This window comes from Podarcis erhardii (genome assembly GCF_964252035.2).
Source record: "Podarcis erhardii genome assembly, chromosome: 1".
Lineage (NCBI taxonomy): Eukaryota > Metazoa > Chordata > Lepidosauria > Squamata > Lacertidae > Podarcis > Podarcis erhardii.
Genome location: NC_138497.1, coordinates 94487010 through 94513494, shown reverse-complemented (window position 1 = coordinate 94513494; position 26485 = coordinate 94487010). Strand labels below are relative to the sequence as shown.

General features: G+C 39.4%; 1 protein-coding gene and 1 long non-coding RNA gene across 17 annotated transcripts in view; one reads left to right on the top strand and one right to left on the bottom strand.

Moving 5' to 3' along the window:
* The window catches only part of KALRN (kalirin RhoGEF kinase), a 510268-nt gene that overhangs the window by 136976 nt on the left and 346807 nt on the right, over window positions 1-26485 (bottom strand). For 14 of the 16 annotated variants that reach the window (XR_014158556.1, XR_014158557.1, XM_081869922.1 and 11 more), the window contains 8 exons: window positions 18885-19004; window positions 16317-16535; window positions 15242-15391; window positions 13308-13422; window positions 5146-5261; window positions 4035-4157; window positions 3334-3516; window positions 1715-1833 (listed from right to left, as the gene is read on the bottom strand). Coding sequence is in view for 14 of the 16 variants with exons in the window: in XM_081869922.1 (XP_081726048.1) it covers window positions 1715-1833; window positions 3334-3516; window positions 4035-4157; window positions 5146-5261; window positions 13308-13422; window positions 15242-15391; window positions 16317-16535; window positions 18885-19004 (1145 nt within the window). In the remaining 2 variants the exon portion in view is untranslated. The remainder of the gene's footprint in view (window positions 1-1714; window positions 1834-3333; window positions 3517-4034; window positions 4158-5145; window positions 5262-13307; window positions 13423-15241; window positions 15392-16316; window positions 16536-18884; window positions 19005-26485) is intronic. The other 2 variants (XM_081869933.1, XM_081869938.1) reach the window with 1 other exon arrangement.
* On the top strand, window positions 5214-12286 carry LOC309348978. Its single transcript, XR_014159601.1, has 2 exons — window positions 5214-5302; window positions 12065-12286. It is a non-coding gene; the product is annotated as an uncharacterized lncRNA (long non-coding RNA).

Genomic DNA, 26485 nt, shown 5'->3' with positions numbered 1-26485 from the left:
AGAATATTGTAGTCGTTATCTTTCTGGGCTGCCTAAATTACACATTGTAAATGAAAGAATAAAATATTGTTTATGTGACCATCTCATCATGTATTATAACATTTCAAGGTCATGGGTTCAAGCCCCACATTGGACAAAAGATTCCTGCATTGCAAGGGGTTGGACTAGATGACCCTTGTGGTCCCTTCCAACTTAACAATTCTATCATTTCCAAATTAGAAAAGCATTCATGTTAAGGGATGGAAGGATTACAAACTGGAAGTGTGGGGAATGCTTCATGCATGCAATAAGCAAGTGTGGACACTATTCTACTTTCTCCAGTTTTTTGTAATGTATGAAAAGAGAACTTAAGTATCTCCTCTATGTAGTAATCAGCCTGGGACTGGTGATATCCAGTCAAATCCACGCTAAGCCACAAAGCACACTGGGTGACATTGGATTGCGCCAGACACTATCTCAGTTTAAGTTATCTCACAGAATTGCTGCAGAGATAAAATTGGGGAAAGGAAATTGTGTATACTGCCTTGAGCTCTTTGGAGGAAAAGTGAGATATACTTTACGTTTCCTTGTATAAGACATCCCTATGTCTAAGACGCCGCCTACTTTTGGGGACCCCAAATTTAGAAAATAGGCATATGCACTATCTGTGTATAAGATGCCCCCAGATTTTTAACCTTATTTTAAAGTAAAAAAAACCAGTCTTATACACGTAAAAGTACGGCAAGTGTTAATAAGTAAATAAAATGTAATTCCTCAAGCCATTTCTCCCTTCCCATCAGTTTACATTAGTTCTTCGTCTCTAGCATATTTGTATTTTCTCCCTGATTATGGAAATACATTTAGAATGTATCATATCATGTTTGAAGATTTATGTATTGTAGCCATCTCTGCATTTTTATGTAATTTGCATAATACTTGCATAATTCAATAAATTTCTAGAATCAAATATAAATGTTGTTAATCTTGTTGTGGTTATTGTTGGAGGTATTGGTTGGTTGCTCGAGAGCAATCAAGCAATATGCCTCAATAGTCTGTTCTAAAGCTTTCTTATTGGTGGTAAAAACCTTTAGAATGCAGAGCACCTCTTTTCCATGTCTTGCTCATTCACTGGCAGAATCTGAGAGTGCGCAGTCCTTAAATCTTCTCCAGCAGAGTAGATTCTTGACCCCCAGTCTGTGCCTCCCCTCTCTGCACGAAAGCTTACTGCGCAAGGAAGGCTTGGGTAATGGGGGACCTCCCTTCTCCCCGCTTTGCCCAGGCAAGGTGTCCTGGCACCGCCTCGCCTCCTCCGAGCCCTGAAGCTCCTCCCCACTAGAGCCATGGCTGCCTTCCTCCGCTGAGGAAGTGCTGCTTCCCACAATCTTTGGGGGGCTCTCTGTAATCCATCCGCCTTTTACCCTCTTGCTCCTGAGCCGATGGCAGTTCCCTGACAGTTATATAAATATGAGTTTCTATCTTGATAAATAAGAATAAATTAGCATTTAGTTACACACATAGAGAGAAAAAACAATTACGTTTTTAATTTATCAGGCATGGACTTATCCCACATATCTTACTTCTCTCCAAACTCTGGTCTTTTGTTTGCATAACATTCCTGCAAGGATATCTCACCTGCCTCACAAATAGGTGGGCTTGGTGAATTGTTCACATGGAACTGCTGCTGTTTGTCATTCATGTGCTATGTTTTGTGAGGTGCCCATTTCCCACCACTTACTCTTTCTTTCTGGCTGACTTCCTTTTTTCTTCATTAGCTTCGTGATTAGCATCACGCAGCTTCACTTCGCGATCTGACAGACTTGCTGGAATGATGTCTAATTCCAGGTCCTTGTTATCCTGAAAAAGAGTAGTGTCTTGGATTTAAAACACATTTCTATACTTTGTAAAAGTAATCATATCTACAAAGTGAAAGAAAAGGCTATAGGGCTGGAAGAAAAGAAAAAGAAAAAGAAAAAGAAAAGGAAAAGGAAAAGGAAAAGGAAAAGGAAAAGGAAAAGGAAAAGGAAAAGGAAAAGGAAAAGGAAAAGGAAAAGGAAAAGGAAATGGAAATGGAAATGGAAATGGAAAAGGAAAAGGAAAAGGAAAAGGAAAAGGAAAAGGAAAAGGAAAAGGAAAAAGAAAAAACAAACAGCTGCACATACAGATCTACTAATGACTGGCTAAATGCATCACATATTTGGCAGGTGGTAGGAGGGTTTCAGTCCTTTTCCCCAACCAATTTGCTAGGCTTCGTCAGTAACCCTTCCTCTCATTTGACTTCAGGAAGGGGATGGCTTTCCTCATGGGAATCCTGGGACACATCAGTGGTGGCAGCAAGCAGACACATTTTGTCTGCTCTGCAATATTGCCTCTGAGGGTTGTACTCTACTTTCCCCAAATGACAGCATTTGCTCAAATTTCATAAATGATATTTATTTGGCACATCTTTATTGCATTATTCATTCAAATGAACCAGATCTGAATAAAAACACTGGCTTTGACCCCTGTGTGAGCAGAAGCACACTTTTGCTTGCACTAGGTAAGTGCCCAATTTTGCCAATCCCCCCTTTCTGCTGCAGTCAGCTTCATGGCATCCCATCCTACTCCAGAAGGCCTCCCAATCTTCAGGAGCAGATTTTTAGGAGCCAAAATGGCCATAGCAAGAAAGTGACTGTCAGAGGAACTCACATATGGAAATTAGGATCCAATCCCTCTTTCTCACTTGAATGGTTCTGAAGTGAATTTTTGAGGCAATAATTAAAAGTTAACATTGCCCTGGCTTATACATGGTAACCTAAATCCGCTCTTCACATGTCCTGCTGGCTGTAACAGAATGGGCGGCAAAACAGTAGATTTACCCAGAATACCATCCATTTAGCTCTGTGGGACTCAAGTCAAACATGTACATACACAAGGCTAGTGCCATCAACATGAAAAGCTATGTAACAGGCCATGTGCAGCCCAGTAAAGTCTGCAGCTTTTCACAAGTAGCACCAGCTAGGAATTAATTACAGATTAATCATTGATTTGCCCTATTTTGAATGAATTACAATTTTGTCTTATGTTGACTGATCATCATCTACATGAATTTAAACCTGGAAGTCTACTTGATTACTCCTTATAGCAACTTCCTGGGCACCCAACCAATCATTCCCCTGTCATCTTGTCTAGCCTTTGTGTCACAAAAGAACAAATTTGTGTCACAAAATCCACTCCTAGTGTGCTCTGTGTTATGCCACTGCAAGGTAAGGCTGCCTATGTAATGCATGAAAGCATTTTCACATAAGACAGTTCTAATTCCTCTTAGGTTTTTTCATTTGTTTAAAGTATGTCAGCAAAACATGTGACTTACAGTACCTCTGTATTGATTCCAAGAGCTTTTTCCAAAGAGTAGCGGTATTTCCCCATCCTCAGTGAAAAGTCCCGATAGCGTTTGTCGACGGTGGTAACCCATTTCCTAATTTCAGTGGCATGAGTATGCCCTTTCTCTACAAAGCTATCAGCCAGCTGAATGAGAAGCTTCACTTTCTCCTTGGTTTGCTGCCCAAAAGAGTTTTCCTTGGTTATCATATCTTCCATGGACATTTTGTTCAAATTTCATTCACATAATAACCATATGGACCTCATATTCTTCACAAGCATCACTAACACAAAATGTTCCTGAGATCTTTGGAGACATAGTGTAGGTGGAGTGCAATCTTTTCATTTATTATCTAAAATGGTTCTGAATTTCCCACTGCCACTCACTACTACTCAATGGAACTTAGTTGTTACAGGTTGCAATACTTTGCAGAATTGTTTGGGTCTGAAGCAATCTTTTGAAAGTTTTATTTTTTTTGGATCTCAGCCATAGAGTTCAGAATGGGGGGGTGCATTTATAACATTCAGAGCTATTAAATATATCATGTTATACATTTATTTAGTAATAAATGATGCATGTAGATAAGTAATAGTGTAACTGAGACTAAATCCTGTGAGTTGTATACATTTACTACATTTCCTTAACTGAAACTTCCAAAGGAAGCTCATGAAATTATAAAATCAATAGAAGGGTTTACCTTGGCAGGTACTTTGAATTCTCCATATTCTTTCAGAAGTTCCTGAGTTTCTTCTGCTGATTCCCCCGTAGAGTTGTGAGTAGAAAGATAATACTCTCCTGTTTCCTGAATCCAGTCTAAGGCCTACAAATGGGAGGGTGGGGGACCAAATGAACAAAAACAAGGTGACTTCCTTTCACCCATGCAACCAGTTCTCATTGGCACATTTCAAAATTAATTGTTCAAGTTCTATTGCAGTTGAAGAGCACCACTAGCCCTCAGAAAAGAAGAAGCCCGACAGGCAGGCCTCAAATTCAAGTCTAACAACACTTTACACAGTAAACAAGCAAGCAAAATGTAGCACAGTAGGGACTGATTGTCCACTGCCTTGAATTTTATGTGGTCACAGACACTTACACATTATATATTTTTCCTTGCATCTGGCAAAGCAGACTTGAGCTCACAATAGCTGAAGAGGTAATAAATTTGTTAGTCTTTAAGGTGCTATGAGACTCCTTGCTTGATCTTGATCGTAGTAGTCTTGCAAGACTTCAGATCAGAGATGACTGCAGTGCAGACACAGTGTGAGAGGTTGCCAATGTTAGGCTTCTCGTCACATCTGCTTCCCCACCATCACCCCGAATATAGGCTCACCCTTCTTCTCCATCTACTGAAACAAGGAGAACTTCTGTTTTGCCCTACGACAGATGAGGTCTGAGACCAACTGCTAAGAGACCCAGGAAAGAAACAGGTGGGAGCAGTTAACAATTTCTCCCACAGCATTCAGCATGTACAAGGCAAAATGTTTATTTCTGGTTTGCAGTCTGGCAGCCTTATACAGGCCAATGGCCTATCCAGCTCACACTGTCAGTTTCAACTAGTGTCAGGTTTGAAACTAACTCTCCAGGGTCATTACCAGTGTTGGCTGATGCAAAGGATTGAACATGGTAGCTCATAACAAAAAGTTTTCCAATCTTGATTGATGCAAAGGATTGAACATGGGGTCTCATAATGCAAAGTCTGCAGTCCCTGAGATACAACCCTTCCCACAACTAATCTATTACACAGTCCATTATTACCTGTCAGCTGTAACAACAGAACAAGAGGGGAAAGCAGAGTTTTATTAAGCTACCTGCTTAGCACTACGCTCAAAGACCACATACTGCTGGCACTGATCTAATCGCCGTTTCTTCAAGGTCCAGAAGTGAAGAACTCTGTTCTCTCTCTGCAGCAGCTCACTCAGAATGGCTGCGGAGAAAAGGAGGATGGTCGTTACCCTCAGTGGCTCAGTGAGTACATGCAGACGCAAGTCAATGCAAATTCAACTGGCTACTCCATCACAGTGATATAAACTCCCTAGTATGAAGCACTTCAGAGTCAACTGAAAAAAAACAAAATAGCAGAGAGTGGGCAGTCCTTAACACAAGGGGCTCACTAAGGGTGTGTGGACAAAAACCAACAGAAAAAATATTATATTCCCAACACATAGATACAGATACAGTGCAGAGCACTTCATTTTTTAAAAAATGATATTTATTAGAAGTTTCAAAAATTACAAAAAAAAGGCAAAGGAGAGAACAACAAAAAATTAACAAAACATACATAACAGTACATCAAAAAAGAAAAAAACACACATAAAAACCAATACACCAATAACAAAACACACACACACACACACATTCAATATTCCATATCTACATCCTTCATTTACTTGTTTCATCGACCTCCTCACACCTCCCTTTTTGTATTCTAGTTTAGTTATTTGTTTCAGCAAATTCTTTCCATCTTTCTCAATTTTTATTGAATAATTTGTCTTAACATTCTAACCTATTAGTTAACTCAACAAATCCTTTCCATCTTTCACTATATTCTGTCATTCAATTTACCTTAATTTATTTTAACCTTATCTTTCTATAAAATACCTTAAAGCTTAAAACTTAATATATATTTGTACATAATTCCTTATATCATTTCTACTAAAGCCAAATATTTTCATTCCAACATTTTCCTAATGCTCATTAATTTTACACTAATTCCCAATATAAGTAAAAAAAATTCTTCCAATCTTCCTCCATCGTCTCTTCTTCCTGGTCTCGGGTTATGTCAGTCCTTACTGTCCGTTCCATCTAGTCCATCAACCTGGTAATCTTATGTCCGAGGCTCTTAAGTCTTTTCCATGTCCCTTCTGCAGATCTTCTTCTTGTTTGTACTTGCACTTTACCTTATCTTTTGTTGATCTCTTTCTCAATTCCTTTCCTTTCTCATTGCGGAGTAGGTCTCAGGGATGTTCCAATTCAAAAATATCTCCGTCTCTCCTCAGCAGATTGGCCCATTCCCCACAGTCCCATTCCCCACAATCAACAGTGTAGTCCAGAAAATATTTAAAGGCATGTTTCAAAGTCCCTCCAAACTTAAGGGCCCCCACAACTCCAGGCCCCCCCTGGCCCACTCCAGATTCAACCTTCAACAACAACGGCTTATGCTCCTGTAGGGCCTCGGGCTTCTCCATTTGTATTACTTGAGGTTCAACAGCAGCCTCCTCCATTATCTTCTGCGTTTGCACTTGCTCTGTCAAAGCAGGTTCCTGAGTTGGCTCCTGGATGGTTTCTGTATAAGTATTCACTGTTTGTCCAAAATTTTTGATTACAACAGTCATCAAGTCCATCTTCTCATGCATCTGCTCCAACAAAGCGCTTGTCTTGCAAAAGGCAAGCACCAAAACTTCTTCCAAACACATTTTTATTCAAGGTCACAGTCTGATCCCACGATCCTTATCACCGCAGCTGTAGAGTCCCCAGATCAACTCCAGCAACAATTTAACAAGCTCCCTCTAGAGGAGACAATTTCTATTTCTTTTTTTTTTCTTTTTTCAATTTTTTTTTTACAAATATTTTATTAAGTTTCAGAAAAGACAACTAACATAAGAAAAAAACAAGAACAAATACACAAAAATACAAAATACATAAGAAAAAAAAGAAAAAATAGTTTCAAAAAAGAAAAGAAAAAACACATTTTAAGAAAAAAGAAGAAAAAACACAAAAATCCCTCTTTTTACTTCTCAACTTTGATTCACTTATTTTCTTGACTTCCTCACATCTCCCTTTTTTGTATCCCTGTTGAAAATTAATTAAGCAAATTCATATCCAATTTATTTGTCTAATTATCCATCCAATCTTAATTTTAACCTCGTTGCTAGAACCCCTTCAGTTCATTTCAATGCCATTAACTTTCAAAAATTTTACAATATTTCTGTAAATAAATTTTAAATTTCTTCCAATCTTCTTCCACCGACTCTTCTCCCTGGTCTCGGATTCTGCCAGTCATTTCCGCCATCTCCATATATTCTATTACTTGCATCTGCCATTCTTCCAGAGTGGGTAGGTCTTGTGTCTTCCAATGCTTTGCGATGAGTATTCTTGCTGCTGCGATTGCGTACATAAAAAAAATTCTATCCTTCTTTAACACCAATTGGCCGACTATGCCCAGGAGAAAGGCCTCTGGTTTCTTAGGGAAAGTGTACTTGAGTACCTTTTTTAGTTCATTATATATCGTCTCCCAAAAGGCCTTAATCCTAGGGCACGTCCACCAAAGGTGAAAGAATGTACCTTCTGTTTCCTTACATTTCCAACATTTGTTATCGGGCAAATGATATATTTTTGCAAGCTTGACTGGGGTCATGTACCACCTATACATCATTTTCATAATGTTCTCTCTTAAGGCATTACATGCCGTAAATTTAATCCCGGTGGTCCACAACTTCTCCCAGTCAGCAAACATAATGTTATATCCTATATCTTGTGCCCATTTTATCATAGCAGATTTTACCGTTTCTTCCTCAGTGTTCCATTTCAACAGCAAATTATACATTCTTGATAATATCTTAGCATTGGGTTCTAACAATTCTGTCTCTAACTTTGATTTTTTCACCTGGAAACCCACTTTTTTATCCTGGTTATAGGCCTCTCTTATTTGAAAATAATGTAACCAGTCTCGCACCTTATCTTTAAGCTTCTCATAACTCTGCAATTTCAATTTGTCACCTTCCTGTTCCAAAATTTCCCAATATTTTGGCCATTTAGTCTCCATATTAAGTTTTTTCAAAGCTTTCGCTTCCATAGGTGAGAGCCACCTTGGGGTTTTACTTTCCAGAAAATCTTTATATCTCGACCAAACATTAAACAATGCTTTCCTGACAATATGGTTTTTAAAGGCCTTGTGTACTTTAACCTTGCCATACCACAAATATGCATGCCACCCAAATACATTATCATAACCTTCAAGATCTAAGATGTCTGTGTTCTCAAGAAGTAGCCATTCCTTCAACCAGCAAAAAGCTGCTGATTCATAGTAAAGTTTCAAATCTGGCAGGGCAAACCCCCCTCTATCTTTAGCATCCGTAAGTATCTTAAATTTTATTCTGGGCTTTTTGCCCTGCCAGACAAATCTAGAAATATCTCTTTGCCACCTCTTGAAACAATCCATCTTGTCAAAAATTTGCAAAGATTGAAACAAAAACAGCATTCTCGGCAATACATTCATCTTAATAACAGCAATTCGACCTAGCAAGGAAAGCTTCAAATCCGACCAAATTTCTAGATCTTTTTTCACTTCTGACCAACATTTCTCATAGTTATCTTTAAATAAATTACCATTCTTAGAAGTCAAATTCACCCCCAGGTATTTTACCTTCTTTACCAATGTTAAATCTGTCTCCTTCTGAAACCTTTCTCTCTCAATCGACGTCAAATTTTTCTCCAAAACCTTAGTTTTTGACTTATTTAATTTAAAACCTGCCACTTGACCAAATTCCTGGATTAATTCTAGGGCCCTCTTAGTGCTAGCTATTGGCTCCTGTAGTGTCAATACAAGGTCATCTGCAAAGGCTTTAAGTTTATAATGTTTAACTCCGACCTGGATACCCTGTATCAAGTGGTCCCTTCTTATCATGTTTAGCAAAACTTCCAGGACCAAAATAAAAAGCAATGGGGAAATTGGGCATCCTTGTCATGTCCCTTTCTCAATCCTAAACTCTTCCGTCACCACATTATTAACTATCAGTTTAGCCTTTTGTTCAGAATAAATCGCACCTATACCGTTTTCATAATTTTGCCCTACCCCCATCCCCTGAAGATTTTTCTTCATAAAACTCCAAGAAATATTGTCAAAGGCTTTCTCCGCATCTACAAATATCAAAACTGCTTCTGTATTGATATTCACTTGTAACTTTTCCAGAATATTAATTACATTCCTCATGTTGTCAGATAAGTGTCTACCAGGGAGAAAGCCAGCCTGATCTTTATGTATCATTTCGGCTAATACTTTTTTCAATCTTTTAGCCAGAATATCTGTGAAAATTTTGTAATCCACATTAAGCAGGGATATGGGACAGTAGTTCTTAAGTTGTGTCTTCTCAGACTCAGTTTTCGGTATAAGTGTGATATAAGCTTCTTGCCACGACTCTGGCGCTTTCCCCCCCTCCATAATTTCATTGCAAACCTCCTTTAGTGGTTGAATTAAATAGTCTTTCAAAGTTCTGTAATATTTGGAGGTTAATCCATAAGGCCCTGGAGATTTGCCCAATTGCATATTCTGAATGGCACCTTCCACCTCTTGTTCTGATATTTTGTAGTTCAAAAGCAATTTATTTTCTTGAGAAATTTTTTGTAATCCATTAGTTTTCAAAAATTGGTCAATTTTAGTCTCAATCTGTGGCCCTTGTGTATAAGACAATTTCTATTTGTATCCATCTTTTGAAAGCAGATCCAACAAAAAAAAGTTACTTTCATTTTTCAGATTTCTTGTTTCTTTTAAATGCAAAAGGCAACATTGGAGACAATTTGTTTCTCTTCTTTAACTATCTGTCAATGGATGCTCCTTTCACAGTCAATGAACTTCACCAAAAATCTCTGTCTCTGACACCCCGTTGCCAGGTTTGAGACGGTGGAAATTTATCTTTCTTTACTCTCTCTCCTCAGGCTTAAACAGTCAAAATTCCCCCTCTTTACTCCTGCTTCCAAAAGGGGTTTAGATGGTTAAAACAGGAGGAATTTTAAACCTTTATGTACAACTTTCCAGACTTTAGCTTGCACAATTTTTGCTTCAGGCTATTTACAAAAGCGGAAGGCGGACTTCCTGTTTAGAACCTTCCCGCTCGAGTGCCAAATTAAAATGTTTCTTAGCCCAATTTTCCATTCTACTCACGGGTACTTGTTTAGAGTCCAATTGTCCACAGGAAAAAGTCAGCGCTCTCCAGCAACGGCTGTGCAGCTTCACTCCACAAAAATAGCGGTCGATTCAAAACACCGCGCCGCTCACCCCACGTCGCTTCGGATCCCCGAAAAAGGGGTTTCCTTGCATGTAGGGGGGGCGCTCCTGGTGTCAGCCGAATCCCACGTTCCCAGGCTTCCTCCGCCTGGGATTTTTAAAGGGTCTCCGCCTTCGCCGCAGCGGCAAGACCCGATTTTCGCGGAGCGGGTTCCACTGGATCAGAGGAATTCCGCCATTGCTGATGGCGCTAACCCGGAAGTCCCCAGTGCAGAGCACTTCAGACCACACTGTTCAAAGCCCAAGCAACGGGAGTGGGGGAACAATTACAAGTCATGCAGCTGACAACAGTTTAGATACCCAGTCATTAAATGTATCCTCGTAAAAGCAGAAGGAACAAGCACCATGCCTTGGCACCAATAGTGGCCAGACTCACAAATGTCTACCTTGTACTTCCCACACTCATCTGCTCACTTATACAACATTTATTTGGAGCACAGTCAGTGATGTCTTAGGCCTGGTGTGGACATACTATACTAAAACAAAACATATTTGACGATTCTGCCATACAGTTCTATTTCAGAGAGGCAACTTTATTCTTTGTTCAATGGTATTACAATTTTAGGTCACCAAAGCCTCCCCTAAAATCAGTCCTATGAATTTTTCAGAATGCTCAGCTCACATTATTGATTTCTTAGAATTGAAACTCCGAAAGGTGGGCTGCAAGAGGCTCTTGTGATACATACATATCCTTCAGCTGCCTCTAGACTCACAAATTAAACATTCCAACGTGATTCTTTTGAGGTACAAGCAAGGACCAGTCCAGGACATTTTGGTGGCTAAGGGGGCAAATTCAACTCATATTCTGGTTCACTAATTAATAGGGGGGATTACCAACAGATTCTTCTGTGCAAACTTCAGTTAAATAAAATTCTGTGGGGCGAGTGAAAGAGAATGTCCCAGCTTTTTCTGTCTGTCACAGCCAAGCTTACTAATTAAAGCAACTAAGCGTATATCCCCTACAATGGTCTATTGATATTGGTTTTTTGTTTTAATCCTGAATCACAGAATCATAAGCATTGGAAGGGACCCTAGGGTCATTTAGTCCAACCTTATGCAATGCAGGAATCTCAACTGCAGTCCCCATTTGAAACCATACTGGACCCTGCTTAGTTTTGTAAATGTGCTAGTATTTTTACTTTTATGATGTTATTGGTTGGTTTTTATATTGTTGTAAACTGCTGTGTTATATTTTTATGATACAGTGGTATAGAAATATATTTATAAAAATAATAAGAGGACCTATGTCCACTGTGTAAAGTAGCCTACTCTCCTTGCTTGCCTCCTCATAGGAAATATCTTATGTCTTAAAATGACAATGTGAGAGGCTGCCTAAAGTTTATGTCTGTTGCTTAACATGTATAAACAGTTCCATATATTTTAGTAAGCCTTCTCCCTAAAACTGTATCTTAAGAACCCAGCTTAATTGTGTGTGCATTTTTTTTAAAAAAGATACTCATGTATATGAGTGCAGACTCTTTTTTTGAGTTCTTGAGCAATATTAACCAAAGAAATATATATTTTTAAAGTACATATTTTATGTTAGGCTGCAGCATTTTCAACCCCTTTAGTGATAGCAACTGTATGGCATACTCAGTATCAAACTACATAATTATTATTGCCCTACACTGTCATTGATCTGTTCTTTTCTACAGCTCTAAAAGTAATCCAATCAGAGATGAAAAATGGCTTAGTTCTGCAGATTTACTTTAGTTCATTTTTATCAGCTCCTCACAGAATCAAGGAACAGATTAGCAACTGGTGGATTACAGCTACAAAAGAAAGCAGGGGATGCATCACCCCAGACTCCTCCAAGAATGTATCATCACCACAGCAGCCCATGTTCATTTGAACTTATGAAAGAGGCAAGCATAAGAAGGTCATTCTATTGGTCACTGTAGCTAAATAGCTAAGAAAGAGAAGCAGACATTGAACTCTGAGAAAAGTGATCACGTTATGAATTTCAATTTTGGCTTGTCTTGTCTTAGTATGGAAGCCTGATTAATACTCTGCAATAGCTCCAAATGCCAAAAAACAAACAAACCCAGTATAATAACCTGTTCTGTCCTTGAATGTAGTATGAGACAGATACTTTCTGCTCACTGTTTCCTGAAGTGGAAGGAGTTAAGGGATAGTCCTTTCAACAGAAGGAAATACTATTTACTGCAGCTCTTTGTAGCTAAACTGCCCACATTTTCAGTCTTTCTCTCCCGCTCCCCACCGCCCCAAATTAGATTAGTAATTAATTGCTTTCAGATTCCATAACTAAGCTCTGAATCAGATGGGATGGTTTCTCTTTTATACCTGTAGGCAGTCTGGAAATAAGAAGGAATCTGTATATGCACAGTAACCTTCCCCTTCCTACAAATCCATCACTGCTCTCCTCTTACCTCTTTTGCTTTAAAAAAAATAAATATCAAATGACTACCAGGGCGTCACTTAGATCATGAGTAGTAAAATGAGATAGCTTAAAGAAACTTGACCCTGCTATGATTTTAGTACCCACACCCTGACACATTTTGAAGTGGAGGTTTAAAGTATGGATTGATATGAAAAAAGCACGTGATAGGGGTAATAGAGAAAGGATCTGAATGACTACTACTTTAAAAAATACTCTAAACATACTAATATGAGAAGCATTGCCTATAGATTTCATGGAATTTCTATTGTTCTAATGACAGATGATGGCACACTGGTAAATTTATATGCAAAACACTTCACTAGATCCACTCCTAAGATTTCTGAGCCGGCACAGAAATGAAAAAGACACTGCAATTTTCATACCATCTGCTTGTATTCTAATCTTATTCTGTCCAGCAGAAAAGGTGCACCTGTAATTATTATGTGGCAAATTTAATCCGGTGTAAGGAAGCATCAGTGGTGAACACAAGGGTAATCCATGGGTGTGTGGTATATTTCTAAAGCCAAGCTGCCATTCCGTTAACGCATCTCCCAAACAAACACACTGACCTTTGACTTGTTGCTCAGGTCCCCTCGTGTGGCTCACTCCCCCTGGCATGCTGACGTTGTTTCGGTGAATGTACTTGAGAAACACTTCTGCATTCCTTCGTGCTAGTGTGCAGGCCTGTGGGCAGTAAACAACACCCCCCACCCCCAAGCACAACAGTTACCCTTTTGACAAGTGAATCAGAAGAATAAAACAGAGAGGAACCACTGAACTGTGACATGAGCTTCTTTTCTCATTTGACCTCCGAAGGATGTTGACGTGCATGAGAAAACACTGAGAAACTCAGACTGCAGTCACACACATCCATCATCTTGGGAATGGGTATGATATGAGAGAAAATACTATGTGGAAAAAAATTGGCTGATTCCAGTAGAAAAGCAAAAGCATAACACTGCTAGTGGGAGATTGTACATCTTGATCTTTATTCCAGAAGGTGACAGTTGATTTATTCTGGAATGCAGTCTTTCAAAAACATACCATTACATTATCTGTATGCAACTTTGAAAAGCAAAGGTATTAAGAATTATTTAACATTTATATACAAGCTATGGCTTGCTGAGGTGAGGATCTAGGGATACATGGAAGAAAGGCCAGTCACTTCTTGCCATTGCATTCGTGCAACAGAATATACAACGGTCAGGAACTTGTCCTTATCCTTGCCATATCCTAGTCAGAACTTGTTAATATTGTTAATATACCATAGAACCATGTATTCCAGAGACAGCCAATGCAGTGTCTTCCAGATGACAGTGGACACTCCCAACAGTCCCAGCCAGCATGGCCAGCGATCAGAGATGGTGTGAGTTCTAATTCAGCAACATCTGGAGGGTACCACATTGTCTGTTCCCCTGGTCAACCCTGCCTAGCATCAGTTTTCATAAGTCAAAAGGTAGTGATCTTTTCCAGCTCTGAATTCCTTTTAACTAGCAGTTCCTGGAATTGAATCATACTACTGTCAACATGTAAATCATGTGCTTCACTACTGAGCTTTGAACTTTTCCTCCTACTGCAGCTACTCTGAGCCAGATAAATGAGATCTGGGAGAAAGGGAAACAATAAGGGCAGGAACAAAAGATGCACCTTGAGTTCTTTACCCTTTCAATGTGAACGCTGCTTAGAAGCTCAAGAGCAGAAGAAAACAGTTGTTCCTGTCCTCGCTGGCAGTTTAATCACTCCAATTCTTACACACATTCTTCAGAAATTATGCAACCAAACACACATCTACCCAGAAACAAAACCAACTACTGATATCTGCTCAAAGCCACATTCTCTCATGCTTGGTTAGTAGGCCTCTACTCCTTTTAATGCCAAAGAGCAATGAAACATTACGAACCCTTGTCTCTCCATCTGCTAATTGTACCTGGCCTTTTGCAACACTAAAGAGTTGGCTCAAATGAGGCACTGGAATCCAATGCACAAGGCACTGTCCACATGAGCAGGCTATTCATGTGAAGGATGTAATATTAGCACAGCAGATTAATATAAGCTCCTCTGTTCCCTTCCATGAATTGAAAAAAAAAAATCACAAGTTGTAATTCTTTCAGGCCATGAAAGGGAAGGAGCAAGTTGATTGGTCCCACATTACACTGCCTGTGGAAGCAGCCACTTGTATGGGCAGAATATCCATTTTTGTAATGTTGGAGCTGACTGTCAAAATGAGGATGGGGGGGGGGAGGAATTGGGAAATCTCTATCCTGGAGAAAGATTGTGCAAGTTGTCCAGTCATAAAACATTTAGAGATAATCTACAGTATGACTGCATGCAAAAACTGTGTTGTTCTTATGATTCCCATAGAATTATATTCAGGTATGTTCTATATGGAAATGACAGTGCACAGAACATCATCTGCATGCTCTGCTGACAGGTTTCCACCACAGCTATTTTCAGTTACCAAAAAATAAAAACAACTACAGAAAAGAGGAAGGCTACAACAGACCTTGAGAAAGGCTTCTTTTTGTTCCAGATGTTTGCTGATTAAGGGGATGACATGGTCTATTTCAGATGCTGGTCCAAGCTTATCCCGACCTCCACACCAGTCTTCATCTCTTCGATATTCCTGTTCCAAACTCTCTAGCACACTGCAAACCTGAGGCATAAGGACACAGTACTTCAGCTATAAAAGCTACATCCAGAAACATAGAAAAACTACTACAAGTCCATTAACCTAGACAGCTAACAGAAGACAAGAAAAGGAGAGATTCACAGACAAATGTTATATGGGCTTCCTAACTCAGAACATATTAGTTTGGGAAATATTAATTGACCTTTTAAAGAGAAAATTCCAACCTAATTTGCAGGCCCTGTAGCTGATGAAGCCTATTTCCTAATGTGGATTTTTAATGATGCAGAACTTTAGGATTCCAAGTCGTGCTAAAACTACAGAAGAAAAAGAATATATTGATTTGTAGGTTTGAGACTCACCTGTTCTCATGAAATGGTCTCTTTGTCTGCCCAGCTGACAATGGGGCAACAAGTCAGCATTTGTCAGCTATGGTGCTGAGCTAGCCAGTTCTCTTACTTGAGAGTCAAGGGCATTGAATTTAGGACTGATGCCTTGGAAATGGCTTGAGATGTATTTTAATTGTTTAGGTTACTGTGCTCAAACCATGCAGGAAAATCCTGGGTTGCAGGTAGTTAAGTTATTCATACAGAAAATTCATGTACAGTCTGAATTGATATTGACCACACTCACTGTCAATGCACTTTCATATAGTACATTAGCAACAATATGCATCCATTGTGGAGAAGGCCGAGCCAAAAGCTTAAAATTTGTTTTGGCTCAAAACTCTGGAGGTTTGGAGGGAATCCCAAATCTTGGGATTTGTAGTTAATGAATCTCAATCTAGGGCTACGTAAGATTCAGACAGCATCAATGAATATGTGGGCAATATAAAGATGTGGCTAGCTCAGAGATTTGAAGTCACAGTTGCCCTAAATAAAATGTTATGACAATGAATACTATGGGATTTTTTTTAATAGTTACAAGTATCACTGCACATCATTAGGCTCACCTGCTCTGAGGTTTTATAAAAAGCGACAGATGCATTAACCAGCTTCAGCCTGTCTTCCATCTTCAACATTAGTTGCTGCCAGTGCAGTGCCACCTTTTCTGCGCATTCCCTTATGGCATCAGCATCGTAGTGCCCAGCCTGCAGCAATACCTCCGCCTTCTGCTGCACCTGGAGGGCACTCTGGTGCGTCTTCTGCAAGGAAGTGGCATGAAAGAGGGACTGTGTATGAGGGGAGGAAAGAGAGATTTGTACAGATGTGCCAGACATATGGTAAAAAGAGGGGATGTGAAGAGTGAGAATGAAAATGCGAGAGAATGAAACATTTTTAGTGTTTTCCACAACCAACAGATTCTCTTCAGTAAACATTTTGTAGATTCATACGGGCATATTTATTTTTATTCCTGATTTATTATCAATATTTATATCCCATTCTTCTATGAAATATTCAAGGCAGCTTTTAAACAAAGGTAACACCGGCATTATTAATAATTTTCACTACACTTCTAATGCAATCACTGCTTTAAAATCTTTGTTATTTTCCCTCCTCACAACCCTGGAACGTACAACACTATTAGGACCATTTTAAGAAAGATAATTTAGGAAGTATGGCCACAATACAGGTTTTGTTCACTGCAATTAATCAAGCCTTTTAAACCCCTAAACTTGAAAATTAGTTCAAGAGTTTCTTCTAACACCATGTTGAATTGCATAGTGCATAAAAAGCAGTAACCCCCCCCCCCATATATACATACACATTCTGAAAATTCCCAGCTACCATTAGTTGGGGTGGCTGCCCAGATGATAATGAGAATGCTTGTTTTTAAAAAAGATGTCAAAGAATTTGCAATGGAAACCCCATCAACAGTTAGACCTTCCCTGCCTCACTGTATGCTTTTCTGGATACTAGTTACATGCTGAGACTTTAAGGACCATCAATATTTAATCTGGTATTCCCATCTCTGAACAAAATTCTTTTCTCCCATTGGCAGCATGAGAACCTATGTCTCACTGTGGGCCTCTTAGTTAATACCAAGTACAAGCATCTCTGAAGTGTGGAAAGCTGTGCTAACAGGAAATGTGTATTCTGCTCCACAGAGGTGCCTGGTTAAGGCTGCCAAGATGCAGCTGAATGGTAATCTCCTCCTCTGGATGATAAAAGGCTTCCCTTCCCTTTGGGGTTTGCCAATATGGCAGGATAATGTAAAGTCTTGTCAGATGCTCATTAAGAAATGATTAATACCTCTACAGAAAAGTGACTTATTTATTCCCGTTATAGGAAGTTTCAAGAACATCAGCAATGGTCATATACCAAGACAATGCTAATTTATTTCAGATTAATCAGAAGAGGGGGGGAAATACAATTTCCTGGTTTGTTTGTTTTTAATTTACGGTATTTTCACATATGACAATAAAAATCGCTTTGGACCCACCCCTGTTGAGCGATTTGTGTGCATATGTGACTGCTACTAATGTGAGAAAAAACAGACTTTAAAAAACCCACCCTGGATGACTATTCTAGCCCAACTTGACATTGTATTTTGCAGATGGGAATTAAAAAAAGAACCACCACCACCATCATGGTATCATGTTATTACAACCACTAAAGTGAACAGTCACTTCTAGTACCTCTGATTCCATCCATAAGCAAATGCTGGAGTGGAAAACTCCAAACTTCTAAGTAACAAGGGTTATCCAATGCAGAGAAATGGCTATCTCTTGACCTTGCCTACATTACAGGGTTACTATGAGGATAAATGGAGGAGCATGGAGAACTATGTATGCTGCCTTAAATTCCTTAAAAGAAAGGCAGGATATAAACATAATAAATAAATGGCAATTGTTTCCAAGTGACTAATACAGCAGGGTACATACTGCTCTCCTGCTTTTGACTATCTGTCCCAGTCTTCAAGCCAAGGGTGAGGAACCTGTGGACCTTCAGTGTTGCTGAACTAAATAATGACACAATTTATGCTCTCTGCATACTTCTTTGGCCCTCACATATTCATTCCAGTCAGTGCCTATTTAACCTCTGAACTTTTGTTCTGCTGCAACAAATCAGACTGATGCTTTGACAGGCCTGTGTATGTGCATAAATGCGCCCTTAACCTAATTCCTCTCCAACCAACAAAACAAGCCTGTAAGAGGATAAGAGGTTTCTAGCAGTAGTATTGCCTATCAAAACCTAAAAATGCCCATTGCAGAGGTAGATAGAGGTGCTATTCAAGTTTTGTAAAGGTTTAAAAGAAATCCAATGCTCCAATCTTTAAGTTCACTTCCATGAGTATTTGCCTTTTGGGGGGTTAGTTTATATTTCTGCTGAACCATTTGCAAGGAATTACAAAGGTGGTATGGGAAATGAGCAGCTTCTTCATGTATTGTGATTTTTGTCAAGTAACAGGAAAGCTTAGCTATTGATAGTAAATTATCTGTTACAATTGTAGTCTCCTCCCACTGTTAAATAGCATCTTGTTTTTGTCCCCTTGCACTTTCATCACCATTAAATTTCTGCCCAAGGAGGTGGCCTCATGTTTGCGGAAAGGGAAATCCAAACGTGCCTATTATGGTTACCTCTATGGCCAGCTGGAACTGCTCATGCTCTCTCTGGAGCTGCTCAGCTTCTGACAGTGAACTTGCATTGACAAGGCTGGCATTGAGCATTGATTCTCCATTTCGGATCCAGCCAAGGACCTGCCAGAAAAGAAAGAAAGAAAAGACACCTTGAATGATAACCTCTGATTAGCATAGTTAAGTCAAAAGGCTCTGTACCTCAGATGTGTTCTTCTTCACCATTATGCTTCACACAGCATGTTCTAAGTTACTTGAGTTGAAAGAGAGTCTGAAACCAAATCAGAAGATTGGAGTCCTAAGCACACCCAGTCCAAGGAGGACAAATGGCCACAAGCCATTTATTGACAAGCATGTACCGTATTTTTTGCCTTATAGGACGCACTTTTTCCCCTCCAAAAATGAAGGGGAAATGTGTGTGCATCCTATGGGGCAAATGCAGGCTCCTTGGCTTCAGCGATAGCAACGCGAAGCCTCCGAAGCCTGCGCTGTGGAGGCTTCGCGTTCCTTTCGCTGAAGCCAGGAGAGTCTGCTCTTTGAGGCTGGCGATGGGGGAAAGCACCGCTTCCCCCCATCGCCAGCCCCAGAGGATCGGGGGCAGCGGGACGGCGAGCGACGCCTTCGCACTGCTCCCCGACCCTGCTTTGAGGCTGGCGGTGGGGGGAAGTAGCGCTTCCCCCCATCGCCAGCCCCACAAGCTGGGTCGAAAAGCCCGCAGGAGCCGCACACTCTTTAAAGGGTGCGCGGCTTCTGCGGGCTTTTCTAGGAGGTGGGGGAATTCCTAGGTGCATCCTATGGGCGAAAAATAGGGTATTTGCAGTAGCTCCTGTGGTGCACTCAACACACACACACACACACACACACACACACCTTAGACAACTCATTCATGTCTTCTTTCACTCTAACTATTATTTTTGCTTATGGAACCTCAATATTTGTGCATATGCAGCATATACAGTTTACCTACGAACAATTTTTCTCTCCTGAGATGGGCCAAATCTCAACAAAAGTACCTGCCCTGAGTTGGTTTTGGCATACTATTTTAATATTTTATTTAATATTTTAAAGAAATATTCCTGCTCTACTTTCTCTGCTATTCATGAAGTCTTATACTGTTACTTTAAAATATGTAAGGTCCCTTTTGGCTTTTAGAAAATGTTAATACAGTATAAGGATGAAGGAACCATGAGAATTGAAAATCAATAAACAGGTATCTTTTATTTGCTTCTTTGATGCCAGCTGTTTAGCATTTTGGCACTACATCTTAAATGTACATCTTTGTACCTCTGAGGCCTAGAAATTTACTTTATGATTTTAATTGAAAATGAGATTCTTCAGATTTTAATAAGAGCCCGTGGGTCACATAATAGCTTCAGGCACCACACGTGGCTCACTTGCCAGATGTCATCCATTGCTTAATGGGTAAGAATGCAACTTAATTCTGAACGCAAGTTCCCATGCTGAATATTTACACTTCTAGATATATTTTCCCAGTACTTGCTAGAATATTACTACAATAGTTGGAAACAGTGCTGCATTATTTTCAAAATGCTGAGTTTCTTTTTCTTTTTCTCTTTTGTCTATATATAAACAGATTCATCCATTTCACAAACAGAAACAGCCTATCTTTATTTCATGATCAAAAGTGTTTATTAGCTACATGGCTTTGAAATCCAATGGCTTCTGTTCAATATTCTCACTAGCAGCCCTACTGCAATCCCCTTCCCAGCTGAGACTCATGGAACTACCCCCCCAGTACATCATATATTGCTCTCATCACCACAATTTACCATCCTTAAAGAAATCAGTTGTCATTAGAAACGAAAAGAAGTAACTAGTCCATATGTTTCAATTACACCTGTTTGCATGGAGGCGCTGACTGCAGATTCTGCAAGTGGGGTCTTCAGGAAATCCATCACCACCCCTACCCCGCCATCCAGTTTAATGCCAAATTTGATTTAATTGGTATCACATTCCACAAAAAGCAACAAAAAAACCCCCAAAACGATTGGGGTACACTAGGCCTCACAACATTAACTTAAATTCCTCTGTAAAGAAAGTTCTATAAAGAAAATAAGGGAGATGCATAGGTGAAAGACTAGGCTCACAGAAAAAACAAGGAGAAAACAAATCAGAAAACCACCAAAATGCCAGGTGAGTTACTGAATTCAAAGTAAATAATGGAAGGAGTCCAATGTATCCCAATAGCAAACGTTCTCATTTACCCCTACAAAAAGATACCTCAAGAAATTTCCACCACCTCAAAAATATCTATGATAAATTAGAAACAACTCTTGAAAATTTGCATTATGAAATCATTTAAAACTTCTATGTAAACATAAATCCAGTTTGGGACAGAATTTAACCCTAAGGACAGAATCTGTTTTTGAGGTCCAACTGACCTGTGCAGCACTTTGTAGTGGGTTTGCTTTGTACATACAGGATGGAATGGAATTGGGGGTGGGGTATGTTTTCTTAAAAAATGAAAGGGTGGGGAGAGATATAACACCAGAGAACATCTGATTCCAAATTGTTGAGGAATACATGGAGTATGAAATGATTCAAGTTAGCTAAAAAGTTTTATAAGTATTTCAAACAGCTTCTGAGTTCCACAATAACGCCATTAGGTTGCGGTTTTCTTTGTTTTGTTTTTTTGGTGGAGGGCATTAATGTAGCTTCTCTCTATCTCACCACCAGCACTGCTATTGCAGTTTTGTTACTATGTGAGCCTACGGTTAAGCACAACTAATCAATACCAAGAATATGAAACTCTGTGTCTAATTGCCAGCTACTTGGTGATCAATATCTTTTCTGCATCACCAGCTTCTAACTGTCTGGCTTGTTACTGACTTAAACAGACAAGAAGTGTAAATAACACACTGAACAGGATTACAATATAAATTATCCCAGATCACCTTCAGTCACCAAAATCAGGGCCAGTTCTGAGAATCAATCTGAAGTCACTAAATGCAGTCTGGGATAAGTTTATAACCCACGGCTTAGGGAATACAGGCCACCAGTCCCAGATCATCTGCCTACAGTATTAATTGATTTGTTTACACTGACAACCTTTTTAAAAAATGTCTTTTTACATAGCCCTTAAACTGATCCCTACAAGCAGATGGTCTGGATTAGTGAGAGTCTAGAATAAACATTTAATGAGGACTGTAGAATTGAATTAACTATTGGGAAACATACTGTGTAGAGAGACCTACCAATGCAAGGTGAGGGTTAAAAAAAAAAGGAAGTGAGTTCAACAGTGATTTGAGTAAGTACAATCAGGAGAGATTTTAGTTAAAAATACGTAACTGAAAGAGCATAATGTGGCTTCTCCTAATGATGGTCTGGTACCCCCCCAAAAGGAACATTAGTTTCAGTCACCAGAATGTGATTTAAGGAAACTCTTAACTTTGGGGAGTTGAAACAAAAGAGGAACATGCACTCCTATTTTCTGTTGTATGTGGGCAAGCAATCCCATTCCCTTTTCTGTTGAAACTGTTTCACACGGGCAGGATCATACCAAATTTATGGAAAATGTAGCTTAAAGAGCAAACAAAGCAAAATGAGAAGCCACCACCAGGACATGCGTGCATACACACACACACACACACAGAAGCACATTCTGGCCAGTTGCCAAAAGAATATTGTCATGATTAATTCCCCCCTCCCCCACACACAAAATCACCTGGCATGCATAAATGGAGGAAGCTGCCTCAGACCATTGGTCTATGTAGCTCAGTATTGTCTACAGTGAGTGGCAGCAGATTTCCAGGGTCTCCAAGAGGAGACTTTCCAAGTACTGCCTGCAGATGACAGATACCAAACCTGGAACTCTCTGCATGCAAAACATGAGGTCCACCATTGAGTTATAGTCCCTCACCGCAACTTTGTGCAATGCAGCCCCAACACTAATGCTAATGCTAATGCTAATAATAATAATACTTTAAAAACACATTCTGAAAAGGTAGTTTTGAGCAATACTGTGTGTGTTTAACCACCCACTATTATCCAAATCACATACTTTCTATAAAGCCATTGGGCAAGTATTTGAGTCTTGTAACAGTGATGAAGCACTACACCCAATTCTTTGTTCAAAATGTACACCAGCTGTTTTTCTTTTCTTTTTTTAATAAGAAAGAAAACAACTTCAGATCTGCAGTGCACACACAATTGTGCACAGTGTATACCTGACCCCTAAAATGCAGACTAGCGATCAGCACAGCAACCCATTTTATTTTAATTTTACACCTGCCTGTTCTAGCAACAGGAAAGGCAGCTAAATGTTGCATGCAACTGCAAAATTGGTTGGTGACCTTAGCAACATGGAGTGGTGTTGTGGGTCATTCTTCACTTTTACACATGTTGACAAAACCTCAAGTTGCCATTGCATGTGTGCATAATACATAAAAATGACACTTCAACTCCCCGCTTTTTAAATAGTTGGTGCAGTTCTCAAGCCAATGATATTTAGATACAGTACATAGGATGACTGCAACATTCCTCCCCCTTCCTTATATACATTCCATTGTTTAAATGTAGAATACATAACACTTGGATTAGTCTTGATCTACCACATATTGATACCTGACCTATACAGTTGGGATGTAGGCTTGATGCAACAAAATTGTGGGGAGTCATACACTATCATTTTTCACTTGCTAGATAAATTTGCACTTGCATCAGGAATTGTACATTTGACATAGCCTGAGAAGAAATGAGGTGTCATTTCATGAGAGCAAACTGAAACAGACGATGATCTACTGTGACAATTTGACTTTCTTCATACTGCAAACTGCTTTGGGCCAATGCATTCATAGACAATAGGCCTTATATATTACAAATGATGGATTTTGAGATGTATGTCAAATGATACTTTGGCTGTATGGCTACCTTAACACAAAAGTGCCATTATTTCACCCAGCGTAGTAAGAGAAACACCATGGTGCATCTGCAACAGCAAAACCAGATGCCTCCATCTGCCCCAGCTGCAACAAAACATGTCTCTCCTGCATCAATTTCTACAGCCACAGCAGGCACTGCAAGCTTCCAACAGTATGACTTCACCCTCAAAGGTACACTCCTCCCAAGACAGATGGATGTCAACAACAGTAAGAGAACCACCTCCAGGGGATGAAAACTGAAGCCAAGAATGGTTTCACATGACTCAGGCCATGACACTACATACGTGTGCCAGGAGTAAGTCCCACTGAAGTCAGCAGGGTTAACTTCTCCCAAGCATAGGATTGTGCTGTTAGTTGTGGGACAAATGCCACTAGTGGCCAGAATGAGAAATTTGTTCTGCTACACTACAACAACTCCTTTATGTTCTGATGAGCCTTTAAGCAAATAGGATAAAGGAATTTGCAGTTACTCATCCACATTTTCTAGAGACATTAATTACTCTTTACATCATCTTGGAAACTTAATACATGTCCTCCTTTGCAAAGCTCCTCGTAAATGAAATTTGTCTGGAGGATTCAGGGATAATAGTGATTGTGCTGATCATCATTATCATAGGGTAGAGCATTTAAGCTACTACAATTAGGAAATGTTACAGTAATCTCCTAAAGGGTTTGCTGAAAAACGAAGGAATGGGGATTAACCTCTTTCCTATAGCTTTGTATATCCATCTAGTACCTTTTCCCATTCTCTCTGGGAATCTCCCATGAAAATCCAGGCATTAGCTTAATTGCCATAAACACAGTAAGAATAGGGACAATTGTGCAAAGACATTCCAGCATTAGGGCTGGCCAAGGAAATGAGGCACATCAACCCAAATCTCTCTCATCTATCTGCTGAGGAGGCTGAATCTTCCCTCAAGGTTACAAATGTTGGTACAACTAAGGAGGCCAGGATTAGCAGATTTAACCTTTAAATATGATATAAGTGTTGGAGACGTTTCCATTCCATCATCCAGAGTTTGAAAATTTGGGCTCAGTGCTTCTAAGTACATGTGCCGCAGTGTACCTTTCCTTTGTTAAGGTGAAGTGAGGTGCTTGTCCTCCATTGGACAGAGTACCTAGAAAATGAGCTATGTAACTCCCCCACCCTGGGTACTTTATTTATTCATTTACGGTATTTACATACTGCCTTATAACAAATGACACTGGGTACTCCTTAATAAAAAGCCATGTACTTGCAGCTGGATATCGCTTTGTGCAGGCTAACAGCATCCTCCAGGCTCTATAGGGAACCAAACTACAGTAGCTTGTATCACTGAGATTGAAAAGGGTGAACTGGATGGAGTGTGTCTGATTTGCCTGCCTGTTTACCCTCCCTGCTGAAATATGAGAAGCCCCATCAGTGTTGGTATTCTGCTGCCTTCTGAAAACAGACCTGTAGTTTTAACTGTTTTTAAGTGTTTTAATTTGTGTGTTACGCTTTTTAATTGCTTGTTTTATTGTATACTTTAAGGATGATTTAATGTTGTTGTGTATTTTAAGTATGTATTAATTTAATAGAAGCCATTTTGAGATATAAGTGGTATACATATAATAATAAGCATTAATAATACGGTGCAGCACCAATATAAAGAAAAATGTTTATATTAGGAGAAAAATGCACAGAAATGTTATCAATTTGCACTCAGACTTTTAAAGAAATTGCTAGCTGAACTTACAATTGGAAAAATAAGAACATGAGAGAAAGCAAAACTGATTTGTTAACTCATCCTTAAATACACCACAAATAATAGGTAACAAAACAATGACTTCAAAAGCCCTTTTAGCATTAACCTCATAATTTTGGATCTTGGGATGTGGCTGGAAATCAGCATTTATATGCATAAATAATATGTATCTCATTACACAAAATGCTTGTTAGCTGGCACAGGCTCCTATGATGTTAACATGCATTTAACAAGAAACTATGTATATGGATTAATGCATTCCCCAGACACTTCTCTGATCACCACTTTCAATGAAGTAACAGATATGCCTATTATCTCTAAATGCACAGACAAACTAACAAAGGCAGTAACCTTTAGGCAGACATTTCATCCAAATTGAAGATTTTATCAGTTTTTGGAGACATTAAATATCTCAGGATTTAAGTGGAGCCTGAAGACCCATAGAAAAGCACTAAGTAATTTTCTTTTTGATGAAAAAGCAGAATAATGCTGTGGAATGCTCAGAGTCAAGTCAGCTCCTGTAGACGGAACAATTTCAATATAAGCAAGTTTTCAAGAATCGTAATTGCTCTTGCTGCAATAACTGGTTTTAATTCTGACTTTTTCTGCACCGATATCAGGGCCAAACTACACATGATGCTTATGACATACTTCTCCCTTGAGTTCAAGCTTTTGCTTTCATAAATTGCCAGTGTGGGGTGTCTGATCAAACCCTTTAATTCTTTGCTTCCCTCACTGCAATCTTGATCTGTATAAGCCCTGCCTGCCCCACACCAACAATTTATATAGGGGAGCATTCTGACTGAGACAATTTGAATACCCCCCAAACATCTGGGAATACTCCCAGATGTGGGACCCCTCATTCAGACTGAGACCATGGTGGACAGCAAAGGGCTCTGATATGCCAAGGTCCTGATATGGATTTGGCTATCCATTATAGCAATTTGTGCAGGAAGAAGTTTACACTCTTGGGCAA